Genomic DNA, 17307 nt, shown 5'->3' with positions numbered 1-17307 from the left:
AACCGGTTACTTATGCCAGTTGGCCAATTACCCTTCACTTAAATCTAACCGTACCATTTCATATTCAAATTAACCAATGAATCAGTTCAAGAGGTAATTAAAGAGATGAAATGAACTTTTTTTAAAAGAAAAAAATTTTAGGGCATGCTAAACTATAATGTATAAATGTGGTGTTCTGATAATTAATTTTTAAAAGATATATATATATATATACTTTGTCTCTAAGTAAAAATAAGAGCTCGTTTGGTTGGAGGATTCGTTATCTGATTTGAATCATAATTTATGGTTCACTATAATATTTTTTCTCATAAAAAACACACGTAAATCAAAAATAATTTTAATCTCATAGTTCTAATTCATGAACCAAACGAGTTCTAGGATTTTTCAGAGGCGTTTGGGTATCCTCACTTTTTTTTAATACTTTTTTCACTTTTTTTCTTCTCTTTTTAGCTTTTCTTTCTATTTTTTTCTCCCTTATTTTTTTTTTCAATTTTTAACTTTTAATTTTTATATATTTACAAATATATCTAATTTAAAAATTTTTTTTTACGGTTATTTAGAATACTATTATTTAAATTATCCTGTTAAATTAATTTATTTTTAAATGTATTATTTGTTTATAATTCTTATAAATTTAACCTTAAGTCATGAAACATTTTGCAATAGTGTTTTTTAAGTTCTTTTTATCTTTTATTATCTACACTTTAAATTTAATAACCGTTATTTTAAATGTATTTTTTACATTTCATGAAAGCAGGGAAAAAAGAAAAAAAGATAACGGTAAGAATTCCTAAAAAAAGAAAACGGTAAGAATTCCTATAATAAAAAAAAAACAAAAAACAAAAAGTAAGAAAGAAATTCCCACCACGTCACCAAGTTTAAAACTCCACGACGCCTAGTTTGGGAGCGTAGAAATGTACCGTTCAAATACTCTTTAAAAACTCAAAATGAAAGAAAACGCTTCTTTCTTCGTTTCTCATTTCTGCCACATTTCTACGCTTCTCAACTAAGCAAAACCCAGAACGGAACATATATATACACACATACATAAACATACACATATAGATACACACATATCTCTACACACGCAAAACCCACGTGTTTCCTTGTTGCACTTACTTCTCCTATTCTTCTGGCGCCCTAACCTGGTTCTTGTTCTCGGCGAATGTCGCCGCCGGCGGTGGAAGTTGGGTCGCCGATTGACTCACCGCAGCCCAAGCAATCGGCCCCTCTGCAAAACCCTAACTCCATGGCTCAGTCGCAGCCGACCTCGTTGCCCAATTTCACTAACCTTTTTTCGGGTTTAGGCGAGGCCGCTGCGTCCGGTGCTACCGATTCTGCGCGACCGGCGGCAACATGGAGGGCGAGGCCGCGGCTCGTGAAGGTGAGGAGGCATGTCGAGGCTCAGAATCCGAGGTCGAGAAGTGGCACTTCGACCGTGGTAGGATCGGGTTTCAATCCGTTTTGTGAGAATGGTGATCGTGCGAATGGGGGTTTTATGTTTGGTGCTAATCGGGGCGGTTTGGGAGAGACTTCGGATGGCAAGAATGGGGAGGGGAAATCTGATGAGACGGTGATGTTTAATAACGGAAAGGGAATGGAGTCTGCGAAGGTGGAGAGTGTAGGGTTTGTGTTTGGGGCTAAGAAAAATAGTGTGAAATCGAATTCTTGTGCAGAAAAGGAACGGTTTGTTGACAATGCGAAAGAGGTGGTGTCTGAGGAGAAGGGAGATACAAAAACAGAGTGCGAACTGGAATCTGGAAAGTTTGGTGGGGATTTTGTGTTTGGTTGTAATCGGAGTGGATTAGGATCGAATTCCGATCGGGAAAAGGCTGAATGTTGTGAATTTGCAAAGGATTCGAGCTCTGAGGATAGTGATAAGAGGAAGCTTGAGACGGAGGCAGAGCGAACAAAGCGTGAAAATCTGGCCTTTGTGTTCGGAGCTAATCAGAATGGTAATGTAGATTTTAACAAAAGTTTTGAGCAGTCAGGTTTTTGTAGCTCTACCAATGTGAAAATAGGTCAGGAAACTGAGTTTAGGAAGTCTAGTTGTTCGGAGTTTGTGTTTGGTGCCAGTTGGTTTAACTCCGAATCGAATTCGAGTTCGGAGAAGAGTGGCTTCAATAAGAAAGTAGGAGCCGCTGGTGAAGTGGATCCTAATGAGAAGTGGAAGTTGGACAACGATGCTGGTGTATTTCTATTTGGAAGCGGGAGTAGGACGGGATTTAGTTCGAATAAACGCACGGAAGAAAATTTTGCGAGTTTTAATAGCTCTGTAGATACACAAGTACATAATAAGGATCCGAATGTTAGTGTTAAATGTAAATATCCATCTGAAAGCGATGATAATGCCGCTAGAAGCGCTAGTGTTTCTGGCACAAGTGCAGAACATAGGCTTCCTGATGAGATGAGGAAACTGAACATTGATGATTCTGTGAATGTTTCTGGTGTTGAGAGAACTGAAAATTTGAAGACGAAATTGTTTTCCAATATTGGGGCTGCATCCAAGTCTAGAAGATATATAAAGGTTTCTAGAGGATGTAGCAAAGTATCTAACAGTTCTAGTAGTAATATCTCTTCTAACAGTTCTAAAGGTCCTTGTGTTGATGTAAAGAAAACTGATGGGAATATCTCTGGAAGTAGTGAACAGAGCCATTTCGTATTTGGAAGTGCTCGTAACGACAACACAACAGATGTTTCGGGTACCTCTAAATCTGAACCTTTTATATTTCTGGGAGGGCTAGGGGTCAGTGCTGAGTTTGGCCAGCTTCGGAAATGCGAAGCAACTGATCCTGCAGAACCCAATGTAGCTTTCTCACAGTCTTCGTTCTCATCTAATTGTCATGAGTTCCAACCTAGTGTTTCTGAAGCAGCTTTTGTTGGAGTAGAGAAAAAGGATACAAGAAATTCTCCCTTGACAGATTTCAAAACGCCATTATGTGATCCTGTCTCTCTTAAGGAAAGTCTATTTCCTGAAGTAGGTAGTAAACTGGAATTCACTATAAAGAACGGGTCAATTGAGGACAAAAGATTGAGGGAAACAAAGCGTAAGTTGAGAAAACCTTTGGTTAAGCAATGGCGTGACCGAGATCATGCCTCTAAGGAAAGCAGTTACCCAAACACTTCCGGATGTTACTCCCCAATGGACTTATCTCCCTATCGGGATGCTACTGTGAACGATCAATTTTCCAGAGAAAGTTCTGCAGCATCAGATGGGTCGTCCCCCATAGACAGTAGTTATGGAACCCCTGCATCAGATGCACCAGTTCCGGCTGATACTAAAGAGGAAGATTTGGTAACTAAAGGAAAAGGATTAGATAGTGATAGAGGTGATCAGGGTACTAAAGTGCCAAATGAGGAAAATCTTGGGTACCATGGTGAAAGTTCCTGTAATCAGAAGTGCCCACCAATTTCTGTGCATGACTTTGCCTGTTCTACTGCCCAAACGGCACAAGCGGATGGCCACAGTGGTGCTAGTGTGGCTTCGGTAGAATCCGTAGGTGTCTTTAGCTCAAACATAGAAAATAAAGAAAACATTTCTGGAATGCAGTTCATTGTCACCGAAAATGCATCTGGGCTTCAGTTTACTTCAGGTGTGGAAGATATCAAGGGGGCGGATTTTACGTTTTCAGCTACATCTTCTGGGAAAGGGAGATTACTGGCTAGAAAGCGTCGGTATATAAGAAAAGGTAGGAGTGAAGTTGTTAAGGTTGGATCTTCTTCTGTGCAATCTTCACCCCTTAGCAGCGTATCTTCGCTTCCCAATGCAATGGACAAATCTGAAGCAGGCAAACAGTTCATGGAAGGGCGCAGTTCTTCCTCAGCTGAAATTCAGGAAACCTGTGAGAAGTGGCGACTCAGGTGCTCATTTTTAAGAACTACTGTTCCGTTTTGAACTAATTTATCATTGATGTGTTTCTTGAATTATTGGCTTTGCAGCTATGGTTTCCTTTACTTATTTATTTTATAGTTTCGTGATCATTCTTAATGTTGTTACATGGTTAAATATTTGATTTTTATCAGGGGAAACCAAGCTTATAAAAACGGGGACCTTCCAAAAGCTGAGGCATTTTACACTCAAGGGATAATTTCTTTACCTTCAAGTGACAGATCAGGCACCTGTCTTAAACCTCTTCTGCTCTGCTATAGCAACCGTGCAGCAGCCCGCATGTGCCTTCTAAGGATAAGGGAAGCTCTCGGTGACTGCATGATGGCTGCTGCCCTAGATCCCAACTTTCTTAAAGTTCATATAAGAGCTGCAAAGTAAGGCATCTATACTCTTACTTTATGTCTACAGGACGAAGTTACCTACCTTAGAATTGTGCATAGAGACGGTATACGATTCATTTTCTTGCCTTTCAAGCAACATATACTTGTGTTCCTTAATGCGAGTAGAGCTTGCACCTAGTCATGTTGAGCTGAGATGATTAAATTTGCAGATTGTCTCAATCGGGTTTCCATGTAGGCCTTCAGGCATTCTAGTTCTAACTGGATTCATACATAGCAGGAAATGGTAAAGATCTAATTTACACCTAATCATAAAAAAAAATAAAAAAAGTACACAAGGAAAAGACAACGAAAAAGCATGGTAAAAACCCAAATACGACTAATAGACCCCAACTCTAGACTTATGAGCAGTGAGTCTAGAAAATATATGACTACCTGTCATTTTAAAAAGTACGTGCTAGTGACAGGAATTTGAGCAAACAAAATCAGACACCTGCCAAAAGGGGAACTTAATGTGTGGGTTGATATTTAGTAGTAAATACATCATTAAGGACTCCAAGTGTTTCTTATGCATGTAAAAGTAGTTTTAATTTTTGCAATTGTTATTCTCCTTTCCCTTAATGCCTCTTTGTATTATGAAACGTTATATGTCTTCTAAATATGTATTTTTTTGTGAGTTACAGTTGTCATCTTTTGCTGGGGGATGTTGAAAATGCACAGCAGTGCTTTAAGAATTGCTTTGAAACTGGAGCTGGTGTGTGTTTGGACCGAAGAATCATAATTGATGCTGCTGATGGCCAACGGAAGGCTCAGGTACTGCTTTTATGTTCTGTTGTATTGTTGTATGCTGATGTAGTCATATCTTGGTAATAATTTTTTGTTTGATTAAATACCAACTGCTTATAGGTCATCTTCTTTTTTATTATTGTGTTTTATCTGCTGAATTGCTGACTTAACCCTACCTGACTTAAAGAGAGAATATCTCTCATTCTACTAGCCACCTCCGTTGCTAGTCCTAAATAAAGGCTTTTCCATTCATATGCTATAGATGTGCCGATTACTTATGCATTTACGTTTATGGTAGAGTGTACCTTTGATCTGATGACTGTTTTCGTGGTTTGTTTTTTACAGAAAGTGATTGAGTGTATACATCAATCTGCTAAACTTTTGGAACAAAAAAATCCTGATGCAGCTCTCAATGCCTTGGAAATTATCTCTGAAGCCTTATCAATTAGTTTATACTCTGAAAAATTACTTAAAATGAAGGGAGAGGCTCTTATTATGGTCCGTACCTCATTGATTAATGTGACTAACTTTAAGTACTTGGTTTGCGATTTAGCAGTGGTTGATGTCTGCATTTTCCTTGAATTTTGATCTCAGCATTGACTTCTTTACTGTTGATATCGTATCTTGCAGTTGAGGCGGCCTGAAGAAGCGATTCAGCTGTGTGAGCAGAGTCTATCTTTTGTTGAAAAGAATTTTGCCTCCGTGAATGCATTAGCAGATATAGATGGTTCTTCAAATGAAAGTTATTCATTTGCAAGGCTCTGGAGGTGGTGGTTGATATCCAAGTCTTACTTTCATTTGGGAAGGCTTGAGGCTGCTCTTCCTCTGCTTGATAAGCTGGCCAAAGTTAGATCAATTAACGATGGGTAAGTAGTGATACTCTAGAAGCACTTAGGGTATCCTTTCGTATCCTTTCTCCCAGTCAGGGGATGTAGATAATTAGGGTAAAAAGCTTGTAAGTTATTGTCAGAAAATTTAGATGGTAAATTGGACTAATTAATACTATAAAACAACAGCGCTAAATACGCTCGAGAACTAAAACCAATGGCTAATTACTAAGTGTGTTCTCAACAGGAGAATTAAAAAAAATAACAAAAATAAAAAGAAAGAAAGAAAGTAAAACCTTTTGTATTGAAAGTTCCAAGGTTAGTTCTAATAATTTTGTCTTCTCAGGTCTGCATGTAAGAATCTGGAGGCATCAACTTCTTTGGCTGTCACTATTCGTGACCTTTTACATCATAAGGTAACCTCTTTGTTTTCTTTGTAAAATTATTCTTGGATTCAGTTTATTAGTCTCTGTCTTACTGCCTAAACGACAATTTCAGTGTGCATTGCTCCACTACTATTAAATCAAATGTGAAGTTTCCAATTTCACATAAACTTCACATTTCTTGAATATGCTGCAAGTTCTTTTTTTTCCCCCTCCTTTCCTTGCCCATATGTAAAAGCAGAAGAGTAGAAGCAACTGGCAACATTGTTCAATATCAGTCTCTGTCAAGATAATTGTTTTCACCTTCAAGTACTATCTCCATCTGTCAAGTTATGGTTAGGAAATGATCCATCTGAGTTCAAGTGACTGATAATGACCGAGGTACATCATACCATACATTGAAGATCATAAACCTTAGAGTTGAAAAGTTGAGATCATAAGTACCCTTTTTTTTTCTTTTCTAGAATTAAGTGATTGATACTTAGATCAAATTACGATATGAGTGATCGATACTAAAAATACCAAAAACATATAAGTGATCGATACTAAAAGTTAGCCGAGTTTCGTCCCTCAAGTAAAGATGTAGAAACACAAGACAGATTCGCTATTGAAAACTCAATTCTACTCACAGACATGGCAATGCCTGGAAAAATGGAGAATTCTGGGTCCTTTGTCTTACATGTTCAAATTTCCTTTTTTCTCTAGCATTTACAAAAGAACTTTTTCAACTATCTTTCGTTTATTTCTTCCCATCAAATAAGTTTACATTTTTACTTGTGTATAAAAGAATGCAGGAAATGAAGCATTTAAATTGGGAAAATATGCAGAAGCGGTGGACCATTACACTGCTGCTCTATCCAGCAATGTTGAATCACGTCGATTTGCAGCTATCTGTTTTTGTAATCGCGCTGCGGCACACCAAGCTCTAGGTCAAATTGCTGATGCAATTGCTGACTGCAGTCTAGCTATAGCCCTAGATGGAAATTATGCAAAGGTATGCCACTATATTTTGCATTTTCCTGTGCAGTACTCTATGTGCATCTTATTAGTTTTTTTTTTTTTCCTATTTTTCTATTGGATTATTTTCATAAATGCCTCTAAACTATGTACCTTGTTTCAAAGTGCCCCCTATTTTGTAAAACAGTTCAACACCCCCTGATATGTAGAAAATAGGTCAAATTTGCCCCTCCGTCCACTTCCGTGTATCATTTGGACAGAAAATGCACATGTGGCACTTAAAAATGAGTATTAAAAGTTATGGAAGGTATTTTGACTAATAAAAACCAATTATTCTATATATCAAATCAAATACAATATGAAAAAATTCTCATCATCTCCGTCTAAATCAATGGAAGCCACTCTTCATCTCCGTCTAAATCAATGGCAGCCATTAAATCCTACAACAAACCCCAACAAAAAGCAACTTTCAGACCAAAAAACTCAAGACAATTCACCAAAGTTCCACTACAATTTCCTCTGCCAAGCCCTTCTACTTTCTCTGTTCTTGATGATTCTCCCACTTTTCCCTTCACAAGCAACCAAAGTTCATCTAAGCTGAGAGCTTTTCCACTTTCTCTCTGTTGGCATAACCATCTCGTACAACCTCTTCACTCTTTAGCCGCAAAAATGACGACGCCATGGACAAGGAAAACAACAATAAGAAGATCGGGAAAGCGTTGTCCTTCCTTAGAGAAATACACAAAAAACCCAGATTTAAAAAAACATACCCAGATTTGTTAAACAAAAACCCACACCAGATCTAATCTCATTCTAACACAGCCACCCATGAGACCCTCCGCCCTGACCCTTGTGCAACCCATCTCCTCTCACCACGGTGGAACTCAAGCCCCTCATCCACTTGAGAACCTAGGCCTTGCCGCCGCCTCCACTCACGACCCTACCCTTTGACTCTGGTGATTTTATTGAGTTTGTAATGTTTGGGTTTTTGATTTTTTGCGTTTGAAACAGAAATTGATCATACCCATAGATGCATTTGGGTTCTTGAGAGAGAGAAGAGAAAGAGAGATCAGAAGAGGGAGGAGAAAAGGAGAGCGTATAAATTTTTTTTTTTTTTTTGAAAGTTTTTTTATTGTTATTTATCGAGGGATTTTTTATTTTTTGCTCATCTGATTTATTGTTATTTTTAATACTTAATCGAATTTAATTGTTATTTTAATACATAATGGTTTTAATTAATTCTTAATAACATGCCATGTAAGTAAATCTGTTAAGAGTATAGACGGTATTGGACGGAGGTGGCATTCTGAATCATTCTCTATAGATCGGGGGGTGTTTTGAACGGTTTAGAAGAATCAGGTTGCACTTTGAAATAAGGTACATAGTTCGGGAGGCATTTATGAAAATAATCCTCTTCTTTTTTATATATGCGCAGTCTTCTTGTTTGCTAGTTTCTAATCCGAGGGCAAAACTATGATTCTTGTTTTTCTTTCTTTGTGTGTTTTGAATTATTCCGACCCCCCACCCCGCCCCCACCAAAACCAACAAAGAAAGAAAAAAGAAAAAAAGAAAAGGAACTACTGCAGTTTGACAAATAGCCATATGTAATTCTAATTTTACTTTATTTGATTATAACTAATATCTAGTATGTAAAGCTCATGAAAAATTTGCAGGCAAGTTGTAAACTTCTAGTTACTCAACTGCTATTAAGCAGCGTAATAGGCGATGTCTAATTACTAAACAGAAATCTGATAGAACCTTGACAGATACACTAACAAAAAGTAGAACAGAATTTGATAGACAAGAAGAAGGAAGAATCTGTATAGACAATTGCTGAAAGTTACAACAAATTGCGGAACTTCGAGGGTCCGTGGCCTCCCCTAATTGGAAATGTTTCCAAGATTTTCCCTTGTACAATTACTGAAACCTTTCCTACCTCTAACCGTGTCCTCCTCCTTTTATTCTCATCCCTAAACTTTCTTAACAAGCTAACTAGGCTAACTAACAATCTTTCATAACAAGCTTCATAACAACCTAACCAACAATCTTATTCAACAAGCTAACTAACAATCTTGCTTAACAAACTTCTAACTCCTCTTAAGTCTTCTTACTCTTCCTAATGTAAACTTGCCTGAGTAAAGGCTTATCAAAATCCCTTTGCTTGTATATTCTCTCGTAACATGTCCAAATAAGACAAAATCTTCTGCATATTAAAAGTTCAAACAGCTCTGGAAAATAAAAAGTCAAACAGCTCACCATTTATGCTACATGCTTTCTGTGACATCATGTTGTTTCTTGATATTATTTTCTTTCAAGTTTTTCCCTTTTCCTCCTTTGCTTAATTAGCATCTTTTGTTGTTATAAGTAGTTTCAGCTTCTCTAGGAACAAAATCTAAATCTTTTTTCTTTTGTGTGCGCGCGCGCGCGCCTGATGTCCCTTGCACAGGCAGTCTCCAGGAGAGCCACCTTACATGAGATGATTAGAGACTATGGCGAGGCAGCTAGTGCCCTCAAGAGACTCCTATCGATTCTTGAAAGCCAATCTTGTGACAAGGCCAAAGAATGCAGCTCTTCAGGTAGATCCACGGGCATTGTAAAAGAATTAAGGCAAGCTCAAACGCGTTTCTCCGTAATGGAAGAAGAAGCTAAGAAAGGAGTATCCTTGGACTTCTACCGCATTTTGTAAGTTTTTAGGCGTTTAAGTATCTAGAAGTTATTATTTAAATACTTAATTTTGAATTTAAGATTACGTTTATCTATTACGATTACTTAGGATTTAGTAGTTTGTCTCATTGTTGGTATTTTTAACTCTGTACATAGCTTAGAGATTTTATTTTCAATTCAGACTTAGTTGATGAATGTGTATTGATATTTCTGATTTCTTCGTTACAGAGTTCTTGTTCTCTTTATAATCCTCCCTTTACTATCTATTGGTCTATGAAATCCCTAATGGTTTTGTTTCTCTATCTCGATTCTATTTTCTTCTCTCTTGACCCTACATCTTGGTGTCTGAGAATGTGCCGTGTTTTACAGTTTCTCTTTAGGGTTATTGCGAGATTGAATCTTTATTGAAACTTAGGGCATGTTTACTTTGCATCAAAGGAAAAGGAGAAGTAAGGAGTGATTCCCTTTCCCATTTAATAATGTGTTTACTTACAATATTAGTAATGGGGATTTAGTGGGCCCGACACAATATAGGGAATGAGAAAAGGGAATACCAATCCTTACACCCTCTATAGTATTGCTTCCTCATCAAAAAGAATGAATGCTAAATTTACTTATCTACCTATAATGAATTATTATATAGTGTGATTATATAATTGTGTAAAAGGACATTTTAGTGATTACATTCATAACATTGTTATTTTTAAGTTTAGTGAACATAAGAAAGGGAATGGGGTTGTTTCCTATTACACCATGTAATAGTCAAGTAAACACATGAAAGGGAATGAATGACTCCTTAATCCCATTACTTTACTTTCCTTTACGATCTTATTTCCTTTCCCATTACATTCCTTTACAGTTTAATAAATACACCCTTAGTGTTTATCATGTCCTGAATGTAGTCCCTACATGCAACACTCGGTTAAAGTCAGTTGAGTTCTGGAGTTTCAACGTTTTAATATTGCTTGAACTTACGACACTTGCAATAAATCTTAATGGCAGGGGTAGTAAACCAACTGACACAAGTGCTGACATCAAGAAGGCGTACCGTAAAGCAGCTCTCAAACATCATCCGGACAAGGTTTAGCTTTCATACTGTGGCCTCTTTTTTTTTTTTATAAATTATTCAGTACAAAAGTTTCTGTTTTGTCATATTTACTCATCACTTTGCTTGGATATTCAGGCCGGTCAGTTCCTGGCAAGAACTGATAGTGGAGATGAGAGGCAACTTTGGAGGGAAATCTCCCAGGAGATTCACAACGATGCTGATAGGCTTTTTAAAATGATCGGAGAGGCATATGCAGTGCTTTCAGACCCCGATAAGGTTTGTCTTTCTAGTGATGATTGCGCCTTCAGACATTTATAATTCCCACTTATGCACTTGTCTTCATCCTTTCTTTGACTTGAATCCGTCTTATGGAAAAGTTGAAATTTTGAATGCATATATGATTACAGAAATCTCCATCTTTTACATTGTGTGATATGATCAGATGCTCCACTTTTGCGCTATTTTGATCTGCCATTTTTTTTTCGATAACAGCGCTCACAATATGATATCGACGAGGAGTTGAGAAAAGATCTAAAAGGAAGCAGCACTCACAGAAGACATTCAGATGCTCAGAGTCCTGGAAGCAGCAATTTCAGAAGCTCCGATTTCCAGAGCTCTCCATTTGAGAGAAGCTCATCCAGACGGAACTACAGGGATAACTGGAAGACTCATGGAAATTCATATTCTCGATGGTAAAAAGTGACTTAAAGAGTTTTATACCTCCTTTCGGACCGCAAAGTTTCCGTCTAAGAGAACAATGGGAATTGACTGGCTACTTGTGGCGAGGAATTTTCAGCAGAGCACTGATTCAGATCCAGTCATACTAGCCCGAATCGACAGCTCAGTTGCAAGACTCATCTGATATTGTTGAGAAACAGAAGATTTGTCCACCGAAAACCGCAATTTTATGGACATAATTTTTCACACTGACTATGTTCATGGTCCACAGAGGCTGTCCATGAACCAATACTCATTTATTGGAGAAAGAGTGGTGAGTTTTTTCACTCGTCAATGTTGACAATTATACTGTCACGGAAACGAATCTGTAACCTTTTCTTTGTATTTATACGAACGTTTTCAGCATAGATGGAAACAAATATTCAATTGTGAATGTACTTAAAAACATTATTTTTTTTTCAGCAGTAAAGAAAGAAAAATTACATTTGTGTTATTCTCGTAAAGTTTCTTTTTCTCGTCTGTTAAGAAGATGACTGCTTTTAGATTGTCAAACAATCTAAAAACAATTTATGAATTTGGTAAAACCTACTTTTGTTGAGCAGATTGTTAAAATTATTTTCCAACAATTGTGAAGCAATACAAAGGTATCTCAAATCTACCTATTTAAATTATCCCTGAAAGAAAATAAATAATAGAAAAACACTGCTTCATATGTTTTTCAATTTTAGAAAAAATAACTTTTTAAATATTTTTAGACTATTTAGTTTATATACACAAGCGTATCCATTTAAAGCGGATTTTAAAATAAAATTTAGTAAACACCAACCTGATTTTAGGCATAGTTATTTCTAACACAGCTAGCATATCAACATAACAAAAACATACCGTTAATCCCTAAATTTGAGATTGCTGTTATAACCTCTATGCATGAATTTCAACCAAAGTGTTTGGTTAAATTATTTTGTGGGAAAAGACTCTAAAAGCAATTAATACAAAATGCAACTTTTTTTTTTTTTTTACAGCAATTTTGATAATTAAGGGATATGAGCTAAATGGCTTATTCATAAGCTTCATTTAAGTGGTTGACCCATCTTTTCTAAAATCAGTCCAATGGCCGTTTTTAAACTTAAAAATCTCAAAAAGATTTTAATCAATCGTCGATTAGTGATGAAATTTTACAGTATTTTTTTTTTTTTAAAAAAAATTTAATTTTAAAAATTAAAATTATAAATCTTAATTCTGAACTCAAACTAAATGTAATGACCGTTTTTAAACTTAAAAATCTCAAAAAGATGAATTTTAATCGATCAGTTACAGTTACAGACCGCAGTCGATTAGTGATGAAATCAGTTATAAATTGAGATTAATAAACTAACGGTCAAGACCATGGCGATAAGTGATGGCCTACGAGCCAAAAAAATAAAAAATAAAAAAGGTATACGTTGTGTGAGACGGAAAATGGGCGGTGCTTGGGGATCTTCTACAGCGGCCAATCTTGATCTCCAGACGGTAGGTACCATTTGCAGGAGACCTCGCGAACGGAGATCGTGATGTCGATCTGAGATCCGTCACCTTGCCGCCGTAGGTTAGTCCCCGTCGCCATGGGAGTAGCAGGAAGATCCGAAGAAAACATGAAAAAGAAGAAGAAGAAGCAGCTATGGCCAACATAACGTGATATAAGATGGGTAAAATTGGGAACCTTAAAAGTTAAATGAGCAATCGATCATTTGGCTAAAATACAACAACAAAGAAAATTGCTGAATTTATTAACATATCCATTTGATAGGAGGAATTTATTGATGGAAGGGTGGGAAGGAGAGTGAGAAGAAAGAGAAGGATCGAGAATTTCTTCAAAATTATTTCGTATAATAATACAATTAGAAAGAAAAGATTGTAATTGTCCATTCTCTTGTTTGGTATTAAGAAAAAAAGAAAGAAAGAAATATTTAGGCATCAGTTTTTAGTTTTAAATTTTTACAATAAAATAAAAAAATTTTAAAAAATATCACATTTAATTTTTTTTACTACAATTAAAAATTTTTAAAAAATATCAAATCTCAACTCAAATTAAAAAGTTAAATTCACAAAGTGAATGAGATCTTAATTTTATTAATAAAATTACAGACTCACCCTTATAATAGATAAATAATTAGATTTGCTTTTTATTTTTTTATTTTTAAATTTTTAATTTAATTTTGTAAATCCATAAACGGTTAAAAAGTTAATATAAATTGTTTATATATATATATATATATATCCACACGTATACAGTATTTTTTTCTCATCAATAATTATACAGTATATTAACAAATGTGTATATACATGTGTGTGTATAATGCACATAATGTATTACTTTTTTTGTGATATAATTTTACCGTCAGTGGTGATGTTAGGATTTTTATTGATTACAAACAACCTTTTTTTTTTAGGAAAATAATGTGAAAAGAATTAAATTTAGAAAAGAATAATATAAATGACTCAGGGTAGTTTAGTAATTATAAAAACAAAACACTTTCCCTCGCGATCCGTCCACGAATGAAAGGACTAAATTTTGGTGGGCCCAAGGATAGCCAATCCCACCCACCTTCTTCCATCCCCTGCCAATTCCTTTGTACCAAACAGAGGATTGGTACAATGAAGTAATTACATAAAACGTATATATTCTATTATATAATACTACAAAATATCCACTTATGCCTAATAAAAAATATTTTATACCTGATTTACCCTTATAGTTTTTTTTCTGAGCGTGTCCCCAATTTGGTATGTTTACATAATAATATTGAGATATTTTCTCTGATCATAAAACGGATTTGACTTTCCTTTTTCTTCATTTAATATTTTGTGATCAATTTAAATGATTTATTCTTGATATGGTTTTTAAATTAGGATTTTTCCTCCTTTGCTTTAAAAAAAATGTTTTTAAATTCATATGTTATTATGTCTTTTGTTCAATTCATTTTTTTCTATTTTGTTTTCCAGAATTTACTTTTCATTATCCTTTTTATAATGACGTTTAAATTTATCATTATGATAATTAATTTTTTCTTTCTATTGACCTTTTTATTTCTATATATTAATTATGATATTCATTCTTGTAAATACTGTTAGTTAGCCAGCAACCTGATATGTTTTTAATCTTTTCATTCTTAGTGTAGTTCAAGAATACTTTCATTGCTATAATCTTTAGGTATTTATGATAAAGAAAATATTAATTCCACGCATGGTATGTTTATTATTATAATGATTCCTACTTTTTTTTAGTTAATCTTGGTATTTTTTTGTTCTTTTCATTGTTATAGTTCGAAAAATACTTTCATTATTATAATTTTTGAGAACTTGTGATAAAGAAAATATTTTAATTTCAAGCATGGTATGTTTTCTACATCTTACTGCCCTTGAACTTTGTTATATTGAGGCTATCAATCCTCGGATTTTTTGTTCTTTTCATTCTTAAAATACTTCAAGAGTACTTTCACTACCATTATTTTTAAGAATTTATGGTAAAGATAATGTTATTACTTATTTTCACTCGTGTCATGTTTATTATTATAATGACTCCTTTTTTATGTAATCCGGGCATTTCGTTATTTTCATTCCTAGTGTACTTCAAGATTATTTTCATTATTGGGATTTTTAAGAACTATAATAAAGTAAAATAAAATTTCACGCATGGTATGTTTTCTATTGTAAGATGCCTTTTTTTTTTTCTTTTTGTATTATTCATATTTAGATGTAGTGGTGGAACTTTAGGCCGGCGGGTAAGCCTGCTGTCTGAATTTTTCGGGCTCAGCGGGCAGACCATATGCCAGCCCGTCCAAAGTTACATTTTCGGGCTTGGCCTCGGGCAGCCCGAATTTGGTTACCACGCCGGAGCCTGCCGCCATGTAGTGCCATCAACCACTGTCCGCCAGAGTTTTTTTTGATTTTTTCCGGCCAAGCCCGAATGCCCGACCCGCCCGAAGCCCGATTTGCCCGAAAACCCGTCCAACGGCTAGTTTTTTTGACCGTTGCCGCCCGAACCCGCCAAACCTTAAACTAGCCGTTGCACCCTGAATTTTTTGAAAAAAAATTAATTTTTTAACCAAAAAATTTTCCTATAAATACCCCTCATCCCTCACATATTTTTCTCACTCAATTTCTCTCAATCTCTATCAATTTTTCTCAATCTCTCAAATCTCTATTACAATTTTTTCAAAAACTATCACATTATCCTAAAGCTCTCTCTCTCAAATCGCTCTAATTTTTTTATAATGGATCCTTTTGGTTATAGTGATATTCCCGTTGATGCCCAACACAACGTGGAAGAAGGACAATTTCCCACTAATGAATTTGTTAAGCAAGAATCTACTAATCCGAGCCTTGGTGGACGTACTGGAGGTCGTGGTCACAATGGTGGTGGGCGTGGAGAAGCGGCGAGTGCCAGTGCGACTGTGTCTGCAAGTGTTGCAACCTCTAGGAGGAAATGCAAGTGCACCTCGACAGTTTGGGATCACTTCGACATAATTGAGGAGATCGACAATAAAGGTAACACTAAACATATAGCTTAGTGTAAATATTGTTTATCTAAATTACAAGGTGATACTATTCACGACACCACACACTTGAGAAGATACTCCGAAAAGTGTCTTCAAAAGCTTAGCCAATCCGGCAGACCTAAACTCCGCCAAACACAATTATCTTTTGATCGCGCAACCGGTGGTCTAACCACTTGGAAATACGATCCGCAAGTAGATTGTATGGAAGTTGCACGAATGATAGCTGCTTTAGATCAACCACTTAGTTTTGTAGAGCATCCTAATTGGCAACGACATATTAAGGTTGTACATAATCATAATGCACAATTCACTTCAAAAACTACTCTTATAAAAGATTTATTAAAATTATTTAAAAAAGAAAAAGAAGCATTAATAAACCTTTTACGCTCGACTAGCAAGTGCATTGCGTTAAAGGCAGATATTTGGTCTACCGTTGCCAATAAAGATTATTTAGCTGTAACCAGACATTACTTTAAAGGATTTGATTTAGATAAGAGAATATTAGGTTTTAAATGTGTTCTAGGATCACATAGTGCATATTTAATATATAATACCATTTAAAATGTAATTGATGAATTTAGATTAAGAGATAAAGTAATGGCTATAACATTAGATAATGCTAGTGCCAATACAAAAGTAATTGAGTTCTTTAAAAATGATTTAAGTTTATTCGGTGATGGTATTTATTTTTCACCAATGATGTGCATGTCACGTAATTAATTTAATTGTTAAATCTGGTTTAAAAGAAATGGGTAATCACATTAAAAGAATTAGATATAGTCTTGCATGGATTCAAGGTAGTAACCAAAGACAAGAAGATTGGTTTAGGTTCTTATAAGCACTAAATATACCTCCTAGAGCATTAGCGTTAGATATGCCTATAAGATGAAACACAACTTACATAATGCTTCAACAATGCATCCCCTATAAGGATACTATAACAAACTATATGTGTGCAAAAGTAGGAGTAGAACATATAGATGCATATGATTGGTAAATTGCCGAAGTTTTGTATCAATTTTTAGGTATGTTTCATGAAGTGACTCTAAAACTTAGTAGAACATATTACCCAACATCACCTTTAGCTTTAGGAGAACTTTTACGAATTAGTATTTTATTTAGCGAATATAGGGAGGACCCAATCTTAGCAGTTTCTATCCATTTTATGAAAAAGAAATTTATAAAATATTGGTCTAAGT

General features: G+C 35.4%; 1 protein-coding gene across 2 annotated transcripts; it reads left to right on the top strand.

Annotated features, from left to right (window-relative positions):
- Positions 1–1010: 1010 nt before the first annotated feature.
- Positions 1011–11980, top strand: LOC21399604. Of its 2 annotated transcripts, XM_024161519.1 has the most exons (11): positions 1011–3861; positions 4024–4263; positions 4911–5040; positions 5359–5511; positions 5644–5879; positions 6187–6256; positions 7011–7217; positions 9627–9862; positions 10847–10925; positions 11028–11168; positions 11385–11980. In XM_024161519.1, the coding sequence occupies exons 1-11, from the start codon at positions 1166–1168 to the stop codon at positions 11586–11588; spliced, it is 4392 nt and encodes a 1463-aa protein (XP_024017287.1). In that variant the 5' UTR covers positions 1011–1165; the 3' UTR covers positions 11589–11980. The 2 variants fall into 2 exon arrangements, 1 of the variants encoding a protein (XP_024017287.1); XR_002901625.1 differs by lacking the exons at positions 10847–10925; positions 11028–11168; positions 11385–11980 and having other exon boundaries at positions 7018–7217; positions 9627–9700.
- Positions 11981–17307: the final 5327 nt, after the last annotated feature.

Source organism: Morus notabilis, unplaced genomic scaffold (genome assembly GCF_000414095.1).
Source record: "Morus notabilis unplaced genomic scaffold, ASM41409v2 Scaffold305, whole genome shotgun sequence".
Classification (NCBI taxonomy): domain Eukaryota; kingdom Viridiplantae; phylum Streptophyta; class Magnoliopsida; order Rosales; family Moraceae; genus Morus; species Morus notabilis.
Note: the sequence above shows the minus strand (reverse complement) of the source record. Positions and strands in the feature narration are given on the sequence as shown.

What these genes read in the sequence shown, in the direction of transcription:
- LOC21399604 (XM_024161519.1), top strand. Translation starts at nt 1,166, where the DNA reads ATGTCGCCGCCGGCGGTGGAAGTTGGGTCGCCGATTGACTCACCGCAG. An exon ending in TGTGAGAAGTGGCGACTCAG is followed by an intron (nt 3,862 to 4,023) that starts GTGCTCATTTTT and finishes GATTTTTATCAG; the next exon opens with GGGAAACCAAGCTTATAAAA. An exon ending in GTTAGATCAATTAACGATGG is followed by an intron (nt 5,880 to 6,186) that starts GTAAGTAGTGAT and finishes TTGTCTTCTCAG; the next exon opens with GTCTGCATGTAAGAATCTGG.